Source organism: Schistocerca nitens, chromosome 3 (genome assembly GCF_023898315.1).
Source record: "Schistocerca nitens isolate TAMUIC-IGC-003100 chromosome 3, iqSchNite1.1, whole genome shotgun sequence".
Taxonomy (NCBI): domain Eukaryota; kingdom Metazoa; phylum Arthropoda; class Insecta; order Orthoptera; family Acrididae; genus Schistocerca; species Schistocerca nitens.
The window spans coordinates 830,067,367-830,089,756 of record NC_064616.1 but is presented as its reverse complement, the minus strand read 5'-3'; the positions used below and the strand labels follow the sequence as shown (position 1 = coordinate 830,089,756).

Genomic DNA, 22,390 nt, shown 5'->3' with positions numbered 1-22,390 from the left:
AGAGGACAGGAGACAATGGAAGAAGATGACATACCCTGGAAAGTATCCTCGCCCAAACAGCTGAATCGCACGTGAAGATGCAAAGCCATGACAAGAGATTCAGGAAATCAAATCTAAGGGCACTTGTGCACCACGTAAGGCATCCTTCCCCATAAGGCCCGCACTTCTGTACAATTTTGAAAGTGGCAGGTCAAACCATAGAATGGGACCTGAGCTGATAGAGCCGAAAACTGTGAGACTTGTTTTAGTTGCCTCTTACTACAGGCAGGATTACCTTGAGCCTCTTCTACCCCCTGGACCCCCAGGGGGTAAATTTCGGAGGCTGTGGTGTAATGGTATGGTCATGTTTTTCATGGAGGGGGCTTGCAGCCCTTATTATTTTGTGTGGCACTATCACAGCACAGACCTACATTGATGTTTTAAGCACTTCTTGGTTCCCACTGTTTAAGAGAAATTTGAGGATGGTGATTGCACCTTTCAACATGATCGAGCACCTGTTCATAACGCACAGCCTTTGGCCGAGTGATTACGCGATGATAATATCCCTGTAATGGACTGGCTTGCACAGAGTCCTCACCTGAATCCTATAGAACACCTTTGGGATGTTTTGGAATGCTGACTTCAATCCAGGCCTCATCGAGCGACATCGATACCTCTCCTCGGTGCAGCACTCCGTGAAGAATGGGCTGCCATTCCCCATGCAACCTTCTAGCATATGACTGAATGTATGCTTGCGAGAGTGGAAGCTGTCATCAAGGCTAAGGTTAGGCCAACACTATATAGAATTCCAGCATTACCGATGGAGGGCACCATGAACTTTTAAGTTATTTTCAGCCAGGTGTCCAGATACTTTTGATCACATAGCACAGTTTACATCTATCATAAAGTGTCAACCAGTTCAGTTCTTTCAGCATCATCATGACATTCTCCCATGAGTCAAACAAACCTGTGACCATTATTACCACCCTTCTTCGTATCCCTTCAATATCCCCTTTTAGTCCTATTTGGTACAGGCTCCAGTCACTTCAGCTGTACTCTAGAATGGGTCACCCAACTGTGTTGTACGAGTCCCCTTTGTAGAGTGATTGCATTTCCCTAGTATTCTACAAGTGAATCAAAATCTGCCACCATCTTTACCTGTCAGTGAGGCTATGTGTACATACAGTCTCATATCCCTACAAATGTGAACACTGTTAGCTGCAACACACAGAAGACATGCTTTGCTGGTGCTGCATATTTTAGCGATTGTGACAGAGATAAACTCATGCTGCAGTGCTGTTCTTTGGCATGAAGGTGTAGAAGTGTGTATAGAAATAGCTAAGTGAAAAATCCATGCAATACGAACGTCGATCTATACATAAAAGATGACTTCCAAATTTTTCTTTAAGTGAGACTGCGTGTAAAATATTCGTATGCCGATTTCAAGTCCTAGATTCAAATATTTTACTGTTCGCGTTGCTTCTGTATAATCTTTCATTGCTTGTATCAATACCTGTTCGTACTGTGATATATTGTGAAATTTCAAACATTTGGGAGTACGGTTATCATCAATTGTATGCTTAAGCTTAATTGTGCTCTTTAAATTTTTTTTACTTATTTCTGAGAATTTTTGGACACTTACAAAACAATATTTTCATAATTTACTGGTAAGAGTGTTTTGGATATGTAACTACTTGCATAGCAAATCCGTATTTGTGGTTCACAGTTACTGCCAAAGAATACATCATCCCTGAATTTCATTGTCTATGAACGCACATAAACATACGCTTTTGAGAATTTTCAGAAGCTACCACTGTCCTTTGCATAATCTACAAGTAATAGGCAGTGATTTAATTACTGTAGCAGATATTCTAACTAACATATTGTATAACATTTAGTTTTCCGTTAAAGAGGAGTAGCCCTATACATTATCTACATTAATAGTCAATTTACTCTGGTTTTGAGTTAACTAACAACTGTAATTAACCTCAAAGCATTTTAGGAAACTAGTAATTTTTACCAGAGGCTTTTGTGTTGGCTTAAGAAAAATCTCGTTTTGTGTATTTGCTCCAATTCTTATAGGGAATTAGCAACTTTTTAGCTAAATAGATTAAAAGATAATCAAGCAGGCTTAATTTAAAATTATTTGTTCACTGCCCTGTAATTCAGCACATCAGCTAAAATGCAATCCCACTGTAAATGCTGTTCTCGAACATGGGATGAGATGCTCGACGTTCGTAAGCAGCTGGAAATCACCCCGACTATTGCCAAACGATTGGCAGCTGGTGCAAATCAGTATGTTGGAAGAGCTCCTGAGAGTCGCGTAGCTGTGACACCGGTACCAGAGATATCTTGTCCTATCCTCTCCTGTGGATCCTTTCTCCTCTGCAAAAAGTACAGAATCCGTCATTACTTGTCCTCTTGACTGTGAGGGGTGTGTCAGTGGTAGATCCAGGCATCCTGCACAGGGTGGATGGGGACCAGAGAGGGTCCAGGGTGTTGTACCAATCCCCCTAAGTTTGAGGTGTTGTGTTTCACTGAAAATGAAACAGAGCTAGTGGCACTCACTTCACCTGTTTTGGGGAAACCTGTTTTGTTCAGCATGAAGAGGAGGCAAACACAAAATGGTAGGGGCCTGTTAACCATCAGCAGTTCAAATGTACAACAAATGATGGTACCCCTTCGGAAATGGAGCAAAGGGCACGAGAGGACACCAGATGCACTAAGTGTGTACGCCTGGGGTTCTCAGTCAACATGTTAAAGAGGCTATTGCAGCAGCCACTGAGGAAACAGGGTGCAATCAACTGCAGGTAGTGGCACACGTTGGAAGAAATGATGCTTGTCATCTGGGCTCAGTTGTTCCAGTGAATGGCAGAGGTTGAGATGACCAGCCATATGCATGGAGTTTCAATGAAGTTTACGATTTGCAGCACTGCCCCCAGAACTCATCATGGCCCTTTGGTTCTTAGTCGAGTGGAAGTACTGAACCAGAGATTACGAAGGTTCTGTGACAAGCTAGGCTGCAACTTCCTGCACTTGTACCATAGAGTTGGGAACTGTAGGGACCCCCTAAGTGGGTCACGTGTGCACTACACATCAGAGACTGCCTCAGGTAGCTGACAGTGTGTGGGGTGCACGCAAGGGTTTTTTTTTTTTTTTTTTTTTTTTTTTAGATTAGGCATCTCTCCATTCAAGTCAGATAATGATAGGTGTAGGAAATCTACAAGTATCAGTATAAGATCAAAGTAAATGCCTCCCACATGTGAAAGTATTAAAATTCTAATGGTTAACTGCCGAAGCATTTGCAACAAAGTGCCAGAATTTGAAGTGCTTCTGAAAAGCAGTGAAGCTCACTTAATGATAGGTACAGAAAACTGGTTGAAAACTGAAATTGGTAGCAGTGAGATTTTTGTGGAAAATTTGTGAGTATATCGAAAGGATAGGCAAATGGGAAATGCAAGTGGTGTATTTGTCGCAGTAGACAAGAAACTCTAATCCACCGAGATAGAAATTAAAGCTGCACGTGAGACTGGTTGGGCAAGACTCAGTATCAGAGGTGGGCATAAAATGAAAATTGGAACCTTCTATCACCCACCAGCCTGATCTGATGTAACCGAAAACTTTAGAGAAAATCTCAGTTCACTTGCACTTAAGTTCTCCAATTATTATTTACATTTTATGGCCTTCATTGTATCACCCTAGCCAACTTTATACAAAGAATTTTTCAGTTTCCTGTCAGCCCAGTACTACTTCATTCTCTCAGATCTCATCCTTCTTTCTTCAGTGGAAATCACTCTTCCTATTGTCTGTTTGTTGATTCTTGTTTGCAGTCTGGTTTGTTTGTCTGTGAGTTTCCCAATTTTGTCAGTTTTGTTTCTTAGATATTCCAATGTAATCTCTAGCACATCCATATCTTCCGTGATTTCTGTAATCCACTTAATGTTGCACTTACTATTCCACAATTTTTCTATTACTCTCCTGATGTTCCTGTTCTCTGGCATTCTGATTAGATGTCTGAAAAATGAAATTCGTTTCTTCCTGATTGTACTCATTACCGGTTCTATTTCCTTGTAGACTGTTTCATTTGTAGCTACTCTCCAGTGTCCATCTTTCTGGTACGATTTGTTGATGCACGTTCTGATGATTCTTCTCTCTATTTTGAGTATTTTTGTCTATTTGTGCAGTGTTAGTTGTTTTGAAGGTAGTTTCACTTGTGTATGTTATTTCTGGTTGAGTGGCTGTTTTGTAGTGTTTTAATTTTGTTGCTATTGACAGGCTCTTTTTGTTGTAGGTGTTCTTGGTGATACATTGTGCTCTAGTCAATTTGTTTATTCTTTTATGCCATGTTGGCTTTTCATTGAGGTTATATGTTACGATTTCTCCCACATATTTAAATTTATCTACAATTTTGATTTCTTGGTTTCCTATGGCAATTTTTTTTTTTAAAAAAAAGGATATTCCAAGACCAATTTTCTGTGATGTTTCCTGTAGTGAGATAACTTCTTGTTTGGTTTCCTGAATACTGTTGGACAAGAGAGCAAGGTCATCAGCAAATCCTAGACAATTTAAACTTATATTGTCTTTGCGTGTTCCAGTTTGGATGTTCTTTGAGTTAGTCTTGTACCATTTCCTCATTACGTATTCTAAAGCACAGTTGAACAGCAGGGGTGCCAAGCAATCTCCTTGTCTTAAACCTGTTTTTATGATGAATGACTCAGAGAGTTGCCCCCTGAACTTGGGTTTTGATACAGTGTTGGTTAAGGTGAGTTCTATCAATTTGATTAATTTTGTATGGAGCCCAAAATTTCTTAAGATTTTTAACATTGAAGGTCTATGGATACAGTCACACGGTTTTTTAAAGTCCACGGAGGTTATTACAAGAGGTTTATTTCGTTTCTTGTAATATGCTATGGCTAATTTTAAAGTGATGATCTGCTCTGCACAGCTTCTCCAAGGTTTGAAGCCTCCTTGGTGTTCACCTAATTCTTCCTCTAGTTGCTCTCTGATCCTCTTGTATAGGAGTCTGGAGAAAATCTGGTATGTGCAGTCTAAGAGAGAGATACCTCTGTAATTATCTGGGTTGCTTTTATCTCCTTTTTTGTGGAGTGGTTCGATTACGGCTGCGGTCCAATGTTAGGGAAACTTTTCTGTTAGCCAGATTTTTGTTAGGGCTATGTGTAAAAATGTTCGAACTGTATCACTGGAATATTTCCACATTTCTGCAAAAACTTGGTCTTCTCCGCATGCCTTATATTTTTCATCTCTCTGAGTCTTGGTGTGTGTGTGTGTGTGTGTGTGTGTGTGTGTGTGTGTGTGTGTGTGTGTTAATTGCTAAAAGTTCCTGAGTTCTTCACAATTCAATAGTTTACTAAATGCTTTTGCTATGATTTCGGCATTTTCCTTGTCATTATGTGCCATTTTTCCATCTTCCCTTTTCTCCAACTGTACTGCAACCATTGGAGACTTTAATCATCCTGCAATTGATTGGGAATATTACAGTTTTATTAGTGGTGGTTATGATAGGACATTACTAAATGCCTTCTCTGAAAACTAACTAGAACATATAGTTGGGAACCCCACTCATGAAGAAAATATATTGAATCTAATTGTAACAAATAGACCTGACCTCTTTGAGGACATCCACATCGAAACTGGTATCAATGAACATGATGCGGTTGTGGCAACCATAATTACCAAAGTACAAAGGACAATTAAACAAGGAGAAAGATACATACTTACAGTAGACTAAATACAAAAATCAGTAGTGTCATATCTCAATGGGAACTCAAAACTTTCAGCACACAGCAGGAGCATGCAAAAGAAATATTGCTCAAGTTTAATGGATAGATATGTACCCATAATGCAGTTCATAATGGGAGGGAAGCTCCGTGGTATACAGTCACTGAAAAGAAACTTGTAAAAAAAACAGATTACTGCATAACAGGTGTAAAACCAGGCATAGGGCTATAGAGAGAGAGGTGCTGAATGAAACATGTTTGAACATCAAGAGAACAATGTGTGATGCCTTCAATGGCTACCATAGCAGAATATTTTCAAACAATATTTCACGAAACCCAAAGAAATTCTGGCAGTATGTAAAGGCTGTAGCGGCACCAAAGTTAGTGTCCAGACCCTAGCAAATGAGACAGGAACCGAAACTGAGGGTAGCAAAGTAAAAGCTGAAATGCGTAATTCCATTTTCAAATGTTCCTTTACACTGGAAAACCCAAGAGAATTTCCCCAATTTAATCCTCATACCATTGAAAAGATGAATGAAACAAGAACTAGTGTCAGTGGTGTTGAGAAACAGATGAAATCATTTACTTTGGAGAATACTGTGGTTCACACAGTCAAATGCCTTCATCAAGTCACAGAAAATACCAACTGGTGCTATTTTATTGTTTAATGCTTGTAATATTTTGTGAGCGAATAGGGAAATGGCATTCTTGGTAATGCAACTCTTGTCCAATCAAAACTGTGGTTTGCTGAGGATGTTATTGTTGCTTAGAGGTGATACTACTCTAGAACAAATTACCACCTCAAAAATTATGGAAAATGATAGCAGCAGTGAGACAAGTCAGTAGTTACTGACATCTCTCCTATCACCTTTCTTAAATACAGGTTTGACAATGGCATATTTCTGCCTTTCTGGAAAACTGCCTTCAGTTAGTCATTTACTATACATTTCAGATAAGACTGGGCTTATTATATGGGAACAAATTGAAAACATGATCAAAACATATTAGCTTTTACTTTGAGCAAATTTATAATTTGCTTACGTTAAGAAGGAGAAGTCAGTGATACGTCCATATGATTGAATTTTATGAAAATTACTTTTTCAACATACTGTTGTGATTTTACTCTTGAACTGTTTGTCCCTATACTTTCTACTATATTTAAGAAATGATTACCAAATATATTTGTTACCTTTGACTCATCATTTATAGCCCTTCCATTTTAGTTCACTAGTGATGTTATCCTGTTCTGTGGCTGGTTGTCCTGTCTCTCATTTCACTACATTCCATGTAGCGCTAAGTCTGTTGTCTGAATTACTAATTTCTGACACTGTGTGCAACTGTTGCAGAATCTCTACTTGTTCTTGCCAACAGATACACTTCCCTCTTCTTTTTGCAAGACACTTTAATCCCTCTAGTGGTCCATCGTTTTTTAAATATCTGTTTAATGCCCTTTCTGGTTAGCTTCTGATTAGCTTTAAATAATAGTAAGAATGTATCATGGAATATATTAAATTTTATATTAGTGTCTGGGCCATTATAAATTTTTACCCAGGCCATCTCCTGTAAACTATTCTTAAAACATTAGCCCTGGAGTCATTAACTGTTCTTGCTGATTTCCAGTGAGGCTTATCCTAACTGTAAGGTACTATGTTATTTATCCCAACTGTCCATCATCAGAGACAGCATATGTTACTGGATAAACAGTATTTTCTTTCTCTGAGTTTCACCAAAGAAATCATCAATTAGGGGCCTAGTGCCTTTATCCACCGTATTGGAAAGTCAATTACCGAGATCAAATTGTAGGATGCAAATAAGGTTACTAAATCATTTTTCCTATCAGAATCCTTTAAAAAATCTACAATGAAGTCACCACAGATTATCAACTGCATGCTGCTGTCTAACAGATAGCAAAGTAAGGAATCCAAATTGCTCAAACAGATCTGTATAAAGTTACAATTAACAACTAACTAATTTCCAGTATTAATTCACAAGTACACACACCTATGTGCTGATCATTACAAAATCTACTTGTCTCAAAGTTTTTGTACTTGTGTTCTGTTACGCTCCTCCTTTTCCCATATTAGTTCTGCACAAACTGCTTGAGTGTAACATTTATTTGTAAAACATCTAACCCTGTGGTTAAGTGACACTCAGATGCGTAGAGGATGTCTGTCTTTTCAGAGCTCTCTAAATTTTTCAAACAGACAAGAAGCTCTTCTACCTTATGGCTTTCCTGTGCATTCTTAGGCATTTTGTGGGGCTCTTATGTTATTTTGACTACTTTTAATTCGGGGTGCCTGAATCCTGATTCTAATCTAAAAAGATATTTCCCTGACACCACTAATCAAAAGGATCGTGCTTTGTGTGACACTGACCCCCTGTACAATACCTGCAAGAAACTTAGCCAACCTGCCTTTCCCTCTCCAATTCAGGTATAGGCCATATCTAGTATAACACCATCTCCCAATTGTAGAGCAGGCACTGCGCCCACATGTGATTTCATTTCAGTCAGCAGCAGCTTACTTAACTCTGTGTTCACATGGCTCACAGCCATGTTAACCCAGGGCTGGTCATGGTGCTGAAGGACCTCCATAAAACCCACACATGTGAGAGTAGTTGCTACTCCTATTTCACCCAGGCCACACCTAATGCTGTTATTACTGTCCTTAGCTGTCCTCAGCTCCACCTATTACAAAAATCTAATCCTCTTTGCCAAAATCCTTGCACAAATTCCCTGTCCTCTATCACCTGGCTAAGGCATTTGGCTTCACAATATTTGTGACCTGGCACCCTGTTCCTAATCTGTCCTGTATCGTCTGGCCTAACCCCTCCCTTGGCTAATACCTAGCAGCAGGACTCTTCTCCCTACTCTCTTTTGGTATTGCCCATAGGAAAATTAAAAGAGACCTTTGAAGAAAAGAGTAAGATCTTTGTGAATATCAGGAACTCTGATGGGAAACCAGTATTAAGCAAAGAAGAGGAAGCTGAGAGGTGGAGGGGTATATAGAAGGACAAGGAAACGAATCTTAAGGCAATATTATACAAAGGGGAGTGGAATATAACAATGAGATGGGAGATGTAACACTGCAAGAAGACTTTGACAAAGCACTGAAAGATCTAAGTGAAGAGAGTGCCCCTGGAGTAGACGACATTCAGTCAGAACTAATGATAGCTGTGGGAGAGCCAGCCATGTCAAAAATTTCTACCTGGTGTGCATGATGGGCGAGACAGGAAAAGTATCCTCAGGCTTAAAAAAGCATGTCATAATTCCAATTCCAAAGAAATCAGGTGCCAACAGGTGTGAAAATTGTCAAACTATTACTTTAATTATTCATAGTTGTAAGGACATGTAGGAACATGTGAGGCAATACTGACCCTCCAACTTGTCACCCATTCCATACCAAGAAGTCCCTTCTACATAGTCTAAGCACCTGTGGCCGTCAAATCTGTAGTGACAATCGGTCCCTCTCAAAATATACTGAGGGTCTCACTGAGGCCTTCACAGACCGTAATTACCCTCCCAACCTCATACAAAAACAGATATCCTGCACCTCATCTCTTCATTCACCCACCACCCCACAAAGACCTGATGTCTGGCCACAGAGGAGCATTCCCCTGTGACTCAGTACCACCCAGGACTGGAGCAACTGAATCATATTCTCTGCCAGGGTTTCAACCACCTCTCATCGTGTCCTGAAATGAGGAGTATCCTACCCACTATCCTTCCCACCAATACTACAGTGGTATTCTTCCACCCACCAAATCTACACAATCTCCTTGCCCAACCCCAAGCAACCCTTGCTCCCAACCCCTTGCTTGATGGCTCATATATCTGTAATAGATCCAGATGCAAGACCTATCCCACCCATACATCTTCCTACCACCACCTATTCCAGTCCAGTCAGAAGCATCATCTATCCCATCAAAGGCAGGTTGAAATGGCTCTGAGCACTATGGGACTTAACTTCTCAGGTCATCAGTCCCCTAGAACTTAGAACTACTTAAACCTAACTAACCTAAGGATGTCACACACATCCATGCCCGAGGCAGGATTCGAACCTGCGACCATAGTGGTCACGCAGTTCCAGACTGTAGTGCCTAGAACCGCTCGGCCACCCCAGCCTGCTCAAAGGCAGGGCTACCTGTGAAACCAAACATGTTATCTACAAGCTAAGCTGCAACCACTGTGCTGCATTCCATGTGGGCATAACAACGAAGAAGCTGTCTGTCCGCATGAATTGCCATTAATAAATTGTAGCAAAGACACAGTTGGAACATCCCACTGCTAAGCATGCTGCCCAACATAACATTCTTCATTTCCATGACTATGTCCCAGCCTGTGCCAACTGGATCCTTCCCACCAACACCAGCTTTTCTAAACTGCATCCACTGTAAGGAAACTTCTGAAGAAACAGAGACTACTAAATCAAAGGTGTGAACAAAGCATAGGACTATACATAGTGTGATTCTGAGTGCAACGCATTTGGCTGTCAAGAAAGCAATGCGTGAAGCCTTTAATAACTACCACAGCAGAACATTGTTAAATGATATTTCACAAAACCCAATGAAATTCTGGTAGTATGTAAAGGCTATTAGTGGCACCAAAGTCATTGTCCAGTCCCTAGCAGATGAGACAGGAACTGAAACGGAGTAGTGAAGTAAAATCTGAAATGCTTCACTCCATTTTCAAATGTTCCTTTATAAAGGAAAAGCCGTTTAATCCCTATGCCACTGAAAAGATGAGTTAAATCAGTATAAGTGTCAGTAGTGTCAAGAAACAGCTGAAATCATTAAAACTGAACAAAGCTTCAGGGCCCAATAGAATCCCTACCAAATTCTATACTCAATTTGCAGCTGAGTTAGCCCCTCTTCTAACTATAATTTATCATAGATACCTCAAACAAAATATTGCGCCCAGTAGTTGGAAGAAAGCACAGGTCACACCCGTCTATAAGAACGGTAGTGGAAGTGATCATGAAACTGCTATCTAATGTCCCTGGCATCAATTTATTGCAGAATTTTGGAATACATTCTGAGCTCAGACATAATGAGGTATCTTGAACAGAATGACCTCCTCAATGCCAACCAGCACACATTCCGAAAGCATCGATCATGTGAAACCCAACTCAGTCTTTTCTCACATGGATCAAGGAAGTCAGGCAGATGCAGTATTTTTTGGTTTCCGAAATGAATTTGACTAAGAACCAAACCTACGCTTATTGTCAAAAGGTCGATTATATGGTGTATCAAGCGAAATTTGTGACTGGATTGAGGACATTTTGGTAGGGAGGACACAGCATGTTATCTTGAATGGAGAGTCACCATCAGATGATGAAGTAACTTTGCAAGTGTCCCAGTTAAATGTGTTGGGACCTCTGCTGTTCACGTTCTAAAATAATGGCCTTGCAGACAATATCAGTATTAATTTCTGACTTCTTGCAGATGATACAGTTATCTATAACTAAGTACTGTATGAAAGAACACGCTAAACATTCAATCAAATCTTGACAAGATTTCAAAGTGGTGCAGAGGTTGCCAACTTGCTTTAAATGTTCAGTACTGTAAAACTGTTCACTTAACAAAAAATTCTATTCTATAATATTAATGAGTCACAGTTGCAATCAGCCAATCATACAAATACCTGACTTTGTAGGGATATGAAACAGAATGATCACATAGGCCTTGTTGCGTGTAAAGTAAGTGGTAGACTTGAGTTCATTGGTAGAATACTGGGAAACACAATCAATCTACAAATAAGATTGCTTATGAATCACTTGTGCGACCCACTCTAGAATATTGCTCAAATGTGTGGCACTCTGATCAAATAGGACTAATGGAGGTTATTGAATGTATACAGAGAAGGGCAGAACAAATTGTCACAGGTGAGAGAGTGTCACAGAGATGCTGAAGAAACTAAACTGGTAGACTCTTGAAGACAAACATAAACTATCGCAAGAAAGTCTACTAACAAAGTTTCAAAACCCAGATTTAAATGATGGCTCTAGGACTATACTACAAGCCTCTACATATCTCTCATATGAGGATCGTCAGCAAGATTCCAATAATTACAGCATGCACAGAGGCATTCAATCATTCTTCCTGCAGTCCATATGTCAATGAAATGGGAAGGAACTGGTACAACACTTCATGGTGGTCTGCAGAGAGTGGCTGTAGATGTACAAAAAATTTAAGTTAATGCAAATGAGTAGAAAAAATACTTCCATTATGTTCGAATACAGCATTAGTAATGTGCTGTTTGATTCAGTCACATTGATTAAATATCTAGAGGTATCGGTGCGAAGCAATATGAAAGGGAATGAGCACGTAAGAATGATAGCAGGGAAGGCGAATAGTCCATTTTGGTTAATTGGAAGAGTTTCAGAAAGGTGTTGCGCATCTACGGAGGTTGAGCACACACAGAACATTTGTGCAATAGATTCTTCAGTACTGCTTTTGTGTTTGGGAGACACACCAAGTCAGATTAAAGGAAGACATTAACACAATTAAAATGAACACTGCCAAATTTGTTACCAGTATGTTCAATCAAAATGCAAGTGTTAAGGAGATGCTCCATGAATGCAAACGGGAATCCCTGGAGGGAAGACAACTTTTTTTCCCCCCCCCCCCATGAAAAACTATTGAGAAAATTAAGAGAACCAGCACCGGAATTAGACTGCACAACAATTCTGCTGAGGCCAAGGTACACTTTGTTTAAGGACCACGAAGATGAAATACCAGAAATTAGGGATCCTACAGAGGCATACAGACAGTCACTTTTCCCTCGGTTGTGAATAGAACAAGAAAGGAAATGTCTAGTAGTGATACAAGGTACCCTCCGTCTTGAACCATGTGGTGGCTTCTGGAGTATGTATGTAGGTGGTGATGAGGGAATTATATTAGGGAATGAGACACTAAATGTAGTACACAGATTTTGCTACTTGGGCAGGAAAATAATTGATGATGGCTGAATTAGAGAGGATGTAAAATGAAGGGTGGCTATTGCAAGAAAAGCATTTCTCAGTAAGAGAAATTTTTTAACATCTAATGTAAGCATTAGGAAGTCTTTCTGGAGGTATTTGTCTGGAGTGTAGCCATGTACTGAAGTGAAACGTGGTCAGTGAGCAGTTCAGATAAGAAGAGAATAGAAGGAACTGATACGTGGTGCTACAAAAGAAGACTGAAGATTAGATCGACAGATCGTGTGACTTATCAGGAAGTACCGAATAGAATTAGACACGTAGGGGGAAAGAAGGGGCTGGTTGACAGGACACACTATGAGATATCAAGGAATCATCAATTTAGTGTTGGAGGGAAGTGTGGGGCATAAAAATAAAGGGAAACGAGGAGACATGGACAGTCAGCGGGTTCAAATGGATGTCAGCTGCAGTAGTTATTCAGAGGTAAAGCTTGCCCTAGATAGTGTGGAAAGTTGCATCAAACTGGTCTTTGGACTGAAGAGCATAACAGCAACATTACCTGTTGGAACATAGGTTGCGATGATCTGTAGCATAGCCTGAGGCATAATAGTGTTTGCGATCTGCATCTCTGTATATTGATATGCAGATCACAAAAACAATATCATTTTGTAGTACGTAATGATTATATTGAAGTAGAAGTTATTAATAACTTGATAATATTTCAAACTTCATGATAAAATTTCGTTCTGCAGTTACTCCATATTTTTTCTTTATTTGTAGAACCTCATAAGTAAGATATTCTGTTGATACTCTTAACCAACAGAGCCAAGTGTAATGCAACATATTTTCAAATCTAACCCACAAAAGACTACTGGAACTAAAATGTTTTGGAGCCTGTTACATAAAGTCTTTTCATTTCAACTAGAAATGGCACTGTACAAGTGTTACACAATTGCTCTCATTGCATTTTGGTCTTTTACACCTTTAATGAAAGTTTTTGATTCAACAGCTGCTTAAATTTGATGAAGTATACTTAATGAATAGACAGTTATACACTTGTTCTGTTGGGAAGTAATATTACACTCCATGTTGCACAATAGTGATGTGATTACTGTTTTATGGTATTAAATGACAATGAAATCAATGCCATTACTTGAAACAGAGACGAGGGCTGTCAAAATCTATTACAAAGTAACAAATTCTGAAACGAAACTGTATCAACAAAATCGAATTTAACAAACAATAACATTGGGAGATATACATAAGACCATCCAATAAATGCAGATAAACACAAGACAATCACTTGATAAAATCAAGTATAAAATAACAGTTCAGATGCATTTTCAATGGGCCAGATTACTGTGGCAAGGTGACTACTTAGAAATGATAGGTGATGAAGCAACTATGCGACATACACAAATTGCACATCCAATATGTTGGGAAGCAGCCCTGACTCCTTACAAAATCTTAAAACATGAGCCACATTGGCCTAATTGGCCATGGGCAGGTGTTGTGGAAAACCAACGTATTATGTGCATTTAAAATCTTTCACAAAAGGTGCTTCCAACTGTAGCTATCTAGAATGCTACATTCGTCAACTGCACACTATCTGTTAATTTCCTTTTACCACACACACTGAACAGTTAACAGCAAAATCAATTAGCCCTAAAAGTTCACATACCAACGAAATACAAAACAAATCTTCAGTTTAATGAAACACTAATTTGCCATATTTTCAATTCCATTAACACACACACCTCACAGAGAAATGATAGCGCTGTTAAGTGTCCCTCTTCAAATATTTTTCCCTCGATCAAAATTTTACTACTCGACCTGAATAACAATATACTTTCCGTTTGCAGATTTTTAGACAAGGTGTTCACTAGTCATATCGACACTTACGTTTTCGGTAGTGAAAATTCCTATAAACTCGTTGGGGCGAAACGAATAGGTATATCATCTGCCATGCTGCGAACTCGAAGTCCATCTGATGGAACTTCACGAGTCTCCTGAGGTATTTGTATCGTTTCGCTGCAGCACTCATACAGTCCAATCTGAAACAACGCGAAAAAAAGTCGAAATGTTTTTACAATATAGGTGTCAACAGACACGACACACTTTGTAGCTCATTTTTACATCTTGTGGAAGTTGACATACCTATATCCCACTGGTACAGGCAATGGTGAGCCTGGCCTAATATTATTGCTTAACGAAGAAGAGCTTCTGCTGGGCAAAGGAGAAGGCTGATATCTATTGCCCGGCATGATATGAAACTTCACCTCTGATGTTACATTTACACAAACTGACGAACATCAGAGGAGTGATTTGAACTACGTTTTTATTTTGACATGATACCACGAACGTAAAATTTCTTCAAATATGTGTATGAAATATGGGAAAGGAACATTAATAGCTAAATCGTTCCACAGCCAAAGAGACAAACGTCTCATTCCACCACAACATCAACACATCCTCAAACGTCACTCAAATTGCGTACCTCAATCTTCATCTGTTTCTGCGTTCTCATTAAGTAAACGGTATAGTTACCTCTGTTACCTTCACTTTAGTCGCAGTTATTGGAGTGGCATTATATGCTCGCTAAACGTTTTGAACGAAACAGTTTTGTAAACATAAACATAAATATTTATCAGGCGTTCTACATTACTTGTGTTTCTGTTTACTTATTGAAACTACACACATCTTCGACACAATGTGAAGATCTTTGGTCTGTGTCTAGTCTTCACGAGAGAAGTGTATCTTGCAGACGATAGGGTCTGGGATTATGGTGTGTGCTGTGTGGAATGCTGAGTTGACGAAATGTATTGTGATATAGTAGTACTTATTTTTTTAATAAATGTGATTGGGAGGTCGTTTTCACACATAAGTGCCGATTCGAATTCGTTATCAGAACTGTATGATATAGAAGGGAAAATATATCCCCCTGAGGCACAAGTGTTGAGTAACTGGCAAGTTGTAACTAAAGTGCTTGTTAATGGTGGTGAGTTTATAGGCTTTTTGAAGTAAGTGGTCAACGAAAGAATCGTTTTTAATGGTTGTAGAATTAACGTTATACAATTAATTCTATATTTAAGTATAATTTCGTATATATCTTAGTATCTACCCCTCTCACGTCTTTGAATGTGATAATGTCCTCATTTGACAGTGTCGCAATAATTGCTCTGCTGTAAATATCAGTGTTTATTTTCTAAATTTACAATAATTACGCTGTTAACTACAGCTGAATATTGGCGTCAAAATATGCCATTTCGTCTTTGTCAAAGTGGTTAAGGCTTCTATAGAAGAATCTGTCATATCCTAATTTGTTTCCGCAGGGTTGGATCCCGTCACACCATGACAGGGAATAACTTGCGAGTGTGATATTAACAAAAAGCTCGATCGTTACGTAAATATTAGATAGCTACAATGATTATATGTTAACTCTTAATGTAACTTCCCTCATGACCTGTGAGAAATGTTTGAGGACTGCTATGGCTTATGGCTTCTATTTGAGGATCACATCTCTCTGCTACCCGACCTTGACTACATTTAATAGTGAAGCAACTTCACTAAGTTACATAGTGTTTAAGTCCAATGTTGTCTACATTGCTGATATACCTTCCAAAATGTTCCCACATGAGCTTTTTTATCTTCTATTTTTTATGGTTTAATAGTTGAAAATGAAGAGGGAAACCGGCAGTTTGCATAGAGTAGCCAACTTAAACAACTCATTCATTCTACATTGTCATATAAGTATATATTGTGGCTCTTTTCGTGTTGAAGCTGCAGTTGAGTCATTGTGATAAAGGGAAGGACACTCTGAATATGTCCAGACAGAAGGAATGTTGGCAACACTTTCTAATGGAAGTGGCAGTGTATATGGTTTAAAATGTATGAAATAGTGTAGCCAGTTGATTTGTTATACCCTTTTGACTCATTCTGTAGAAAAAAACATTGATGTCAGACTCATTTGCATTGTAATGCGATGTCTGTGTTAGGTTTGAAGGTAATGATAAGGTTGTGAGCTATTGAAACAAAAAGGTGTAACATTTTGGATGACTGACTGATCTGGTCTTATGACATTAGACAACATTGCCGTGCTATGCTGGTACTTTACACACCGGAAAGCTAAAACTGTTATATTAGTGGATGACATGCAGCTGTACAGTATGGTAAAGTAGTAGTCCTTTCAGGTCTCCAAGTGGAAAACACTTAAGAGGAAGTATATAAACAAATCTGACAAGTCAGTGTGTGTAGTATTAGATTCATTAAAAGCTGAGAAAATTTAAAAGTGTGGATGTAGTGGGAACTGGTGATGTGAGGTGGCAGGAAAAATAAAATTTGTGGTCCGGTAAGTTAATAGGGTTGTCACAAAATTAAATAGGGATAATGCATCACTAGTTCTAATAAAGAAGAATACAATAGGAATGTGATAAGTTGCTATGAACAACATAGGTCAACACATTGGAGCCACGATAGATACAAAGCTAACATCCTCTGAGGGACTGCATTTCAGTCTTACAAAAATGAAGAGAATAAGGGATGAGATGGGCTGAGAGAAATGAATGAGAGCTGTCACCTAGTAGAATTTTGAATGGAATGCAGTTGTCATTGGTAATATTTGGTTTAAAAATAATGACATATATATAAAGTATGGGGAAAAGTGGAAGAAATTACAAAAAGGTTGCACTTGAACAACTTGAAGCAACCATAGCTTTCTGAGACTGTTAAAGAGGGCATTAGGCAACAACTGATTGAAATAAGTGGAAGCATTACAGTAGGTGATGGATGAGTAACTTTTAGAGATGAAATAGTGGAGTCTGCAGGTAAATAACAAGGCCCAATATGAATTCTTGGATAACAGACTCACTGAATTTAATGTATGAAAGAAGATAAAAAAAAGAGGAAATAGACAAAAATAATACAGATGTGTAAAAAAGATTGGCAGTAAGTGCAGAATTGCTCTGCAGGAATGGCCAGAGGAGAAATGCAAAGCTTGCATATATATGAAGAATGTAAAAGCTGCATTTAAGAAAACTGAAGAAACCTTTGGAGAAATCTAGGGCAACTGTATGAACATAAGGTGCTCAGACTGAAAGTCACTACTAAGTAAAGAAGTGAAGGCTGGCAAGATATATAGAAGGGGTTTACAAAGTAAATAAACTTGAATAAAATATTATGAAAAGCTGAGGAAAAAGATGAGATGGGAAATGTGATACTATGAGAACAACTTGACAGAGCATTGAAAAAGTTGAAACAAGGCACCTGTATCACTTCATCAGCGTCAGCACCACACTTTCCTCCACTGACTCCTACCGCAGTGCAGCAGCACTGCTCAGTAATTGCTGGAGTACTGGTTTTTGTATGTTTTACTCTCGCTGTTAGTACGCATTGGTAAAACTAAAGTTGCACTAGACTAATCTGGGACCACTCTGATGATGGGCATGTAAAATTCTGCTTTAAAAATAATTTTATATGCAACTAGAATCAAAGTAACACTGCCTGCCAACATTGTCTGCAGCTAATGGTGTAGTGGTTAGCATAGCTGTCTCTGGATCATGGGGTCCTGTGTTCGATTCACAGCCTGGTTGAAGACTGGGGGTTTGTGTTGTCCTCATTATTTCATCCTCATCACTCGTGACAATGGCTCGATTGAACTGTGTAAAAAATTGGGCTGTGTAAAAATTGGGACCTGGTACGAGCGCTGATGACATGCACAGTTGAGTGCCCCACAAACCAAACATCATCATCATACATGATGTGATAATCATAATCTTGCATAATAGGATTGACAGCCTATGGCAGTTTTTTTGAAAATGGTTTCGTCATTCACAAGAAAGCTCATAAAAATCCAGTGTGCATAAAATACTTCACCAACTTACAGCCATACTGTCACCTTGCTACTTAAGGATGTACTACAGATCAATGTGTCACAATTAAGGTTTCATATTTACATTCTTCAACTTCCCATAACTCACAGCCAGTCAGTTCCAACCTAACTTGGATTTCTTACTATACTATGTATCAGTCTGTCACCGCCTGCAATGTTAATAAAATAAATAAAAATTGTTTGCATTATGTCCTGTTTCTAGTCATATGATGTCAAAACATTATTACATTGTGGGTCAGAGTTTACATCTAATATTGAAATCTTCAATCTATTCATCAAAACTATTCTCAGGTATCCTAAGTGAAGTTTTCAGATCCTTAGATGGAGAAAGTATGGAGGGAATAAATCTGGTAGTGATGTTATGCATGTGCGAGTTTCCATTAGATACGGGAACCTAGCCTGATGGTGTGAGGCACCATTTCAATGAAGGATGTGGATTTTCTGTTCTACTGTTTAGTGGCCATGGGCACAAATCTTGGATTTAAAAAATCCCAGTGATGATGTTTCATATGACACTTTCTTTTCCATGTCACGTGGCCAAGATTAGATGCTATTTGTGTGAAGATCGTTCTATATACTCATAGTGTGCTATTTCACAAGGTGGATCTGCAGTAAACAGCTTGCCATACAGCCCCCGGTAGTGTTAATCCTAGTAAAGTACTGTGATGATAAATTAATCTTTGGGTCTTTATCATAACAACATTAAGTGCTCTTGATAGTGTCTATTTCACTAAACAATTGAATAAAAACGAATTTCTTGTCATTGCCATTTAAAAACCTATGTCTTATTCTTGTTTTGGCATCCGTGTCTTTCTCAAGTGATCATTCATTTGTTAGCACACCATGAGTCACATATATATATGAAAGTGTACCTCTATTTAGCATCTTTGAATGTACGTACGTGGATCAGATCCAAGTACATATTTTCAGTGTCAGACACAATAATGATCACATACACTACTTATCAAGGAATATCGTACAGTAGCATCGTACATAAGTACACATTTTATATCTACTGAAAAGTCTATCTACACACAGTTTATTTCTATTTTACCATACATAAGAAACATCTTTTGGTTTGAAACTTCCTGGCAGATTAAAACTGTGTGCCCGACCGAGACTCGAACTCGGGACCTTTGCCTTTCGCGGGCAAGTGCTCTACCACTGAGCTACCGAAGCACGACTCACGCCCGGTACTCACAGCTTTTACTTCTGCCAGTATCTCGTCTCCTACCTTCCAAACTTTACAGAAGCTCTCCTGCGAACCTGGAAACATCCCCCAGGCTGTGGCTAAGCCATGTCTCCGCTATATCCTTTCTTTCAGGAGTGCTAGTTCTGCAGGTTCGCAGGAGAGCTTCTGTAAAGTTTGGAAGGTAGGAGACGAGATACTGGCAGAAGTAAAAGCTGTAGCATAGCCTGAGGCATAATAGTGTTTGCGATCTGCATCTCTGTATATTGATATGCAGATCACAAAAACAATATCATTTTGTAGTACGTAATGATTATATTGAAGTAGAAGTTATTAATAACTTGATAATATTTCAAACTTCATGATAAAATTTCGTTCTGCAGTTACTCCATATTTTTTCTTTATTTGTAGAACCTCATAAGTAAGATATTCTGTTGATACTCTTAACCAACAGAGCCAAGTGTAATGCAACATATTTTCAAATCTAACCCACAAAAGACTACTGGAACTAAAATGTTTTGGAGCCTGTTACATAAAGTCTTTTCATTTCAACTAGAAATGGCACTGTACAAGTGTTACACAATTGCTCTCATTGCATTTTGGTCTTTTACACCTTTAATGAAAGTTTTTGATTCAACAGCTGCTTAAATTTGATGAAGTATACTTAATGAATAGACAGTTATACACTTGTTCTGTTGGGAAGTAATATTACACTCCATGTTGCACAATAGTGATGTGATTACTGTTTTATGGTATTAAATGACAATGAAATCAATGCCATTACTTGAAACAGAGACGAGGGCTGTCAAAATCTATTACAAAGTAACAAATTCTGAAACGAAACTGTATCAACAAAATCGAATTTAACAAACAATAACATTGGGAGATATACATAAGACCATCCAATAAATGCAGATAAACACAAGACAATCACTTGATAAAATCAAGTATAAAATAACAGTTCAGATGCATTTTCAATGGGCCAGATTACTGTGGCAAGGTGACTACTTAGAAATGATAGGTGATGAAGCAACTATGCGACATACACAAATTGCACATCCAATATGTTGGGAAGCAGCCCTGACTCCTTACAAAATCTTAAAACATGAGCCACATTGGCCTAATTGGCCATGGGCAGGTGTTGTGGAAAACCAACGTATTATGTGCATTTAAAATCTTTCACAAAAGGTGCTTCCAACTGTAGCTATCTAGAATGCTACATTCGTCAACTGCACACTATCTGTTAATTTCCTTTTACCACACACACTGAACAGTTAACAGCAAAATCAATTAGCCCTAAAAGTTCACATACCAACGAAATACAAAACAAATCTTCAGTTTAATGAAACACTAATTTGCCATATTTTCAATTCCATTAACACACACACCTCACAGAGAAATGATAGCGCTGTTAAGTGTCCCTCTTCAAATATTTTTCCCTCGATCAAAATTTTACTACTCGACCTGAATAACAATATACTTTCCGTTTGCAGATTTTTAGACAAGGTGTTCACTAGTCATATCGACACTTACGTTTTCGGTAGTGAAAATTCCTATAAACTCGTTGGGGCGAAACGAATAGGTATATCATCTGCCATGCTGCGAACTCGAAGTCCATCTGATGGAACTTCACGAGTCTCCTGAGGTATTTGTATCGTTTCGCTGCAGCACTCATACAGTCCAATCTGAAACAACGCGAAAAAAAGTCGAAATGTTTTTACAATATAGGTGTCAACAGACACGACACACTTTGTAGCTCATTTTTACATCTTGTGGAAGTTGACATACCTATATCCCACTGGTACAGGCAATGGTGAGCCTGGCCTAATATTATTGCTTAACGAAGAAGAGCTTCTGCTGGGCAAAGGAGAAGGCTGATATCTATTGCCCGGCATGATATGAAACTTCACCTCTGATGTTACATTTACACAAACTGACGAACATCAGAGGAGTGATTTGAACTACGTTTTTATTTTGACATGATACCACGAACGTAAAATTTCTTCAAATATGTGTATGAAATATGGGAAAGGAACATTAATAGCTAAATCGTTCCACAGCCAAAGAGACAAACGTCTCATTCCACCACAACATCAACACATCCTCAAACGTCACTCAAATTGCGTACCTCAATCTTCATCTGTTTCTGCGTTCTCATTAAGTAAACGGTATAGTTACCTCTGTTACCTTCACTTTAGTCGCAGTTATTGGAGTGGCATTATATGCTCGCTAAACGTTTTGAACGAAACAGTTTTGTAAACATAAACATAAATATTTATCAGGCGTTCTACATTACTTGTGTTTCTGTTTACTTATTGAAACTACACACATCTTCGACACAATGTGAAGATCTTTGGTCTGTGTCTAGTCTTCACGAGAGAAGTGTATCTTGCAGACGATAGGGTCTGGGATTATGGTGTGTGCTGTGTGGAATGCTGAGTTGACGAAATGTATTGTGATATAGTAGTACTTATTTTTTTAATAAATGTGATTGGGAGGTCGTTTTCACACATAAGTGCCGATTCGAATTCGTTATCAGAACTGTATGATATAGAAGGGAAAATATATCCCCCTGAGGCACAAGTGTTGAGTAACTGGCAAGTTGTAACTAAAGTGCTTGTTAATGGTGGTGAGTTTATAGGCTTTTTGAAGTAAGTGGTCAACGAAAGAATCGTTTTTA

The 22,390-nt window shown here is 38.6% G+C and overlaps 2 protein-coding genes across 5 annotated transcripts in view; one reads left to right on the top strand and one right to left on the bottom strand.

Moving 5' to 3' along the window:
- LOC126248850 (protein unc-50 homolog A) overlaps positions 1–21,934 on the bottom strand; it is a 97,586-nt gene extending 75,652 nt beyond the window's left edge. Inside the window, exons 1-2 of one of the 3 annotated variants that reach the window (XM_049950278.1) lie at positions 21,499–21,934; positions 21,244–21,395 (exon numbers count right to left, since the gene is read on the bottom strand). In XM_049950278.1, coding sequence (XP_049806235.1) covers positions 21,244–21,395; positions 21,499–21,605 — 259 coding nt within the window. In that variant the 5' untranslated portion in view covers positions 21,606–21,934. Of the gene's footprint in view, positions 1–14,536; positions 14,689–14,791; positions 15,228–21,243; positions 21,396–21,498 lie in introns of those variants that run through there. The other 2 variants (XM_049950280.1, XM_049950277.1) reach the window with 2 other exon arrangements.
- The window catches only part of LOC126248852 (ER membrane protein complex subunit 7 homolog), a 51,953-nt gene continuing 44,886 nt past the window's right edge, over positions 15,324–22,390 (top strand). Inside the window, exon 1 of one of the 2 annotated variants that reach the window (XM_049950282.1) lies at positions 15,324–15,654. In XM_049950282.1, coding sequence (XP_049806239.1) covers positions 15,452–15,654 — 203 coding nt within the window. In that variant the 5' untranslated portion in view covers positions 15,324–15,451. Of the gene's footprint in view, positions 15,655–22,048; positions 22,362–22,390 lie in introns of those variants that run through there. The other variant, XM_049950281.1, reaches the window with a different exon arrangement.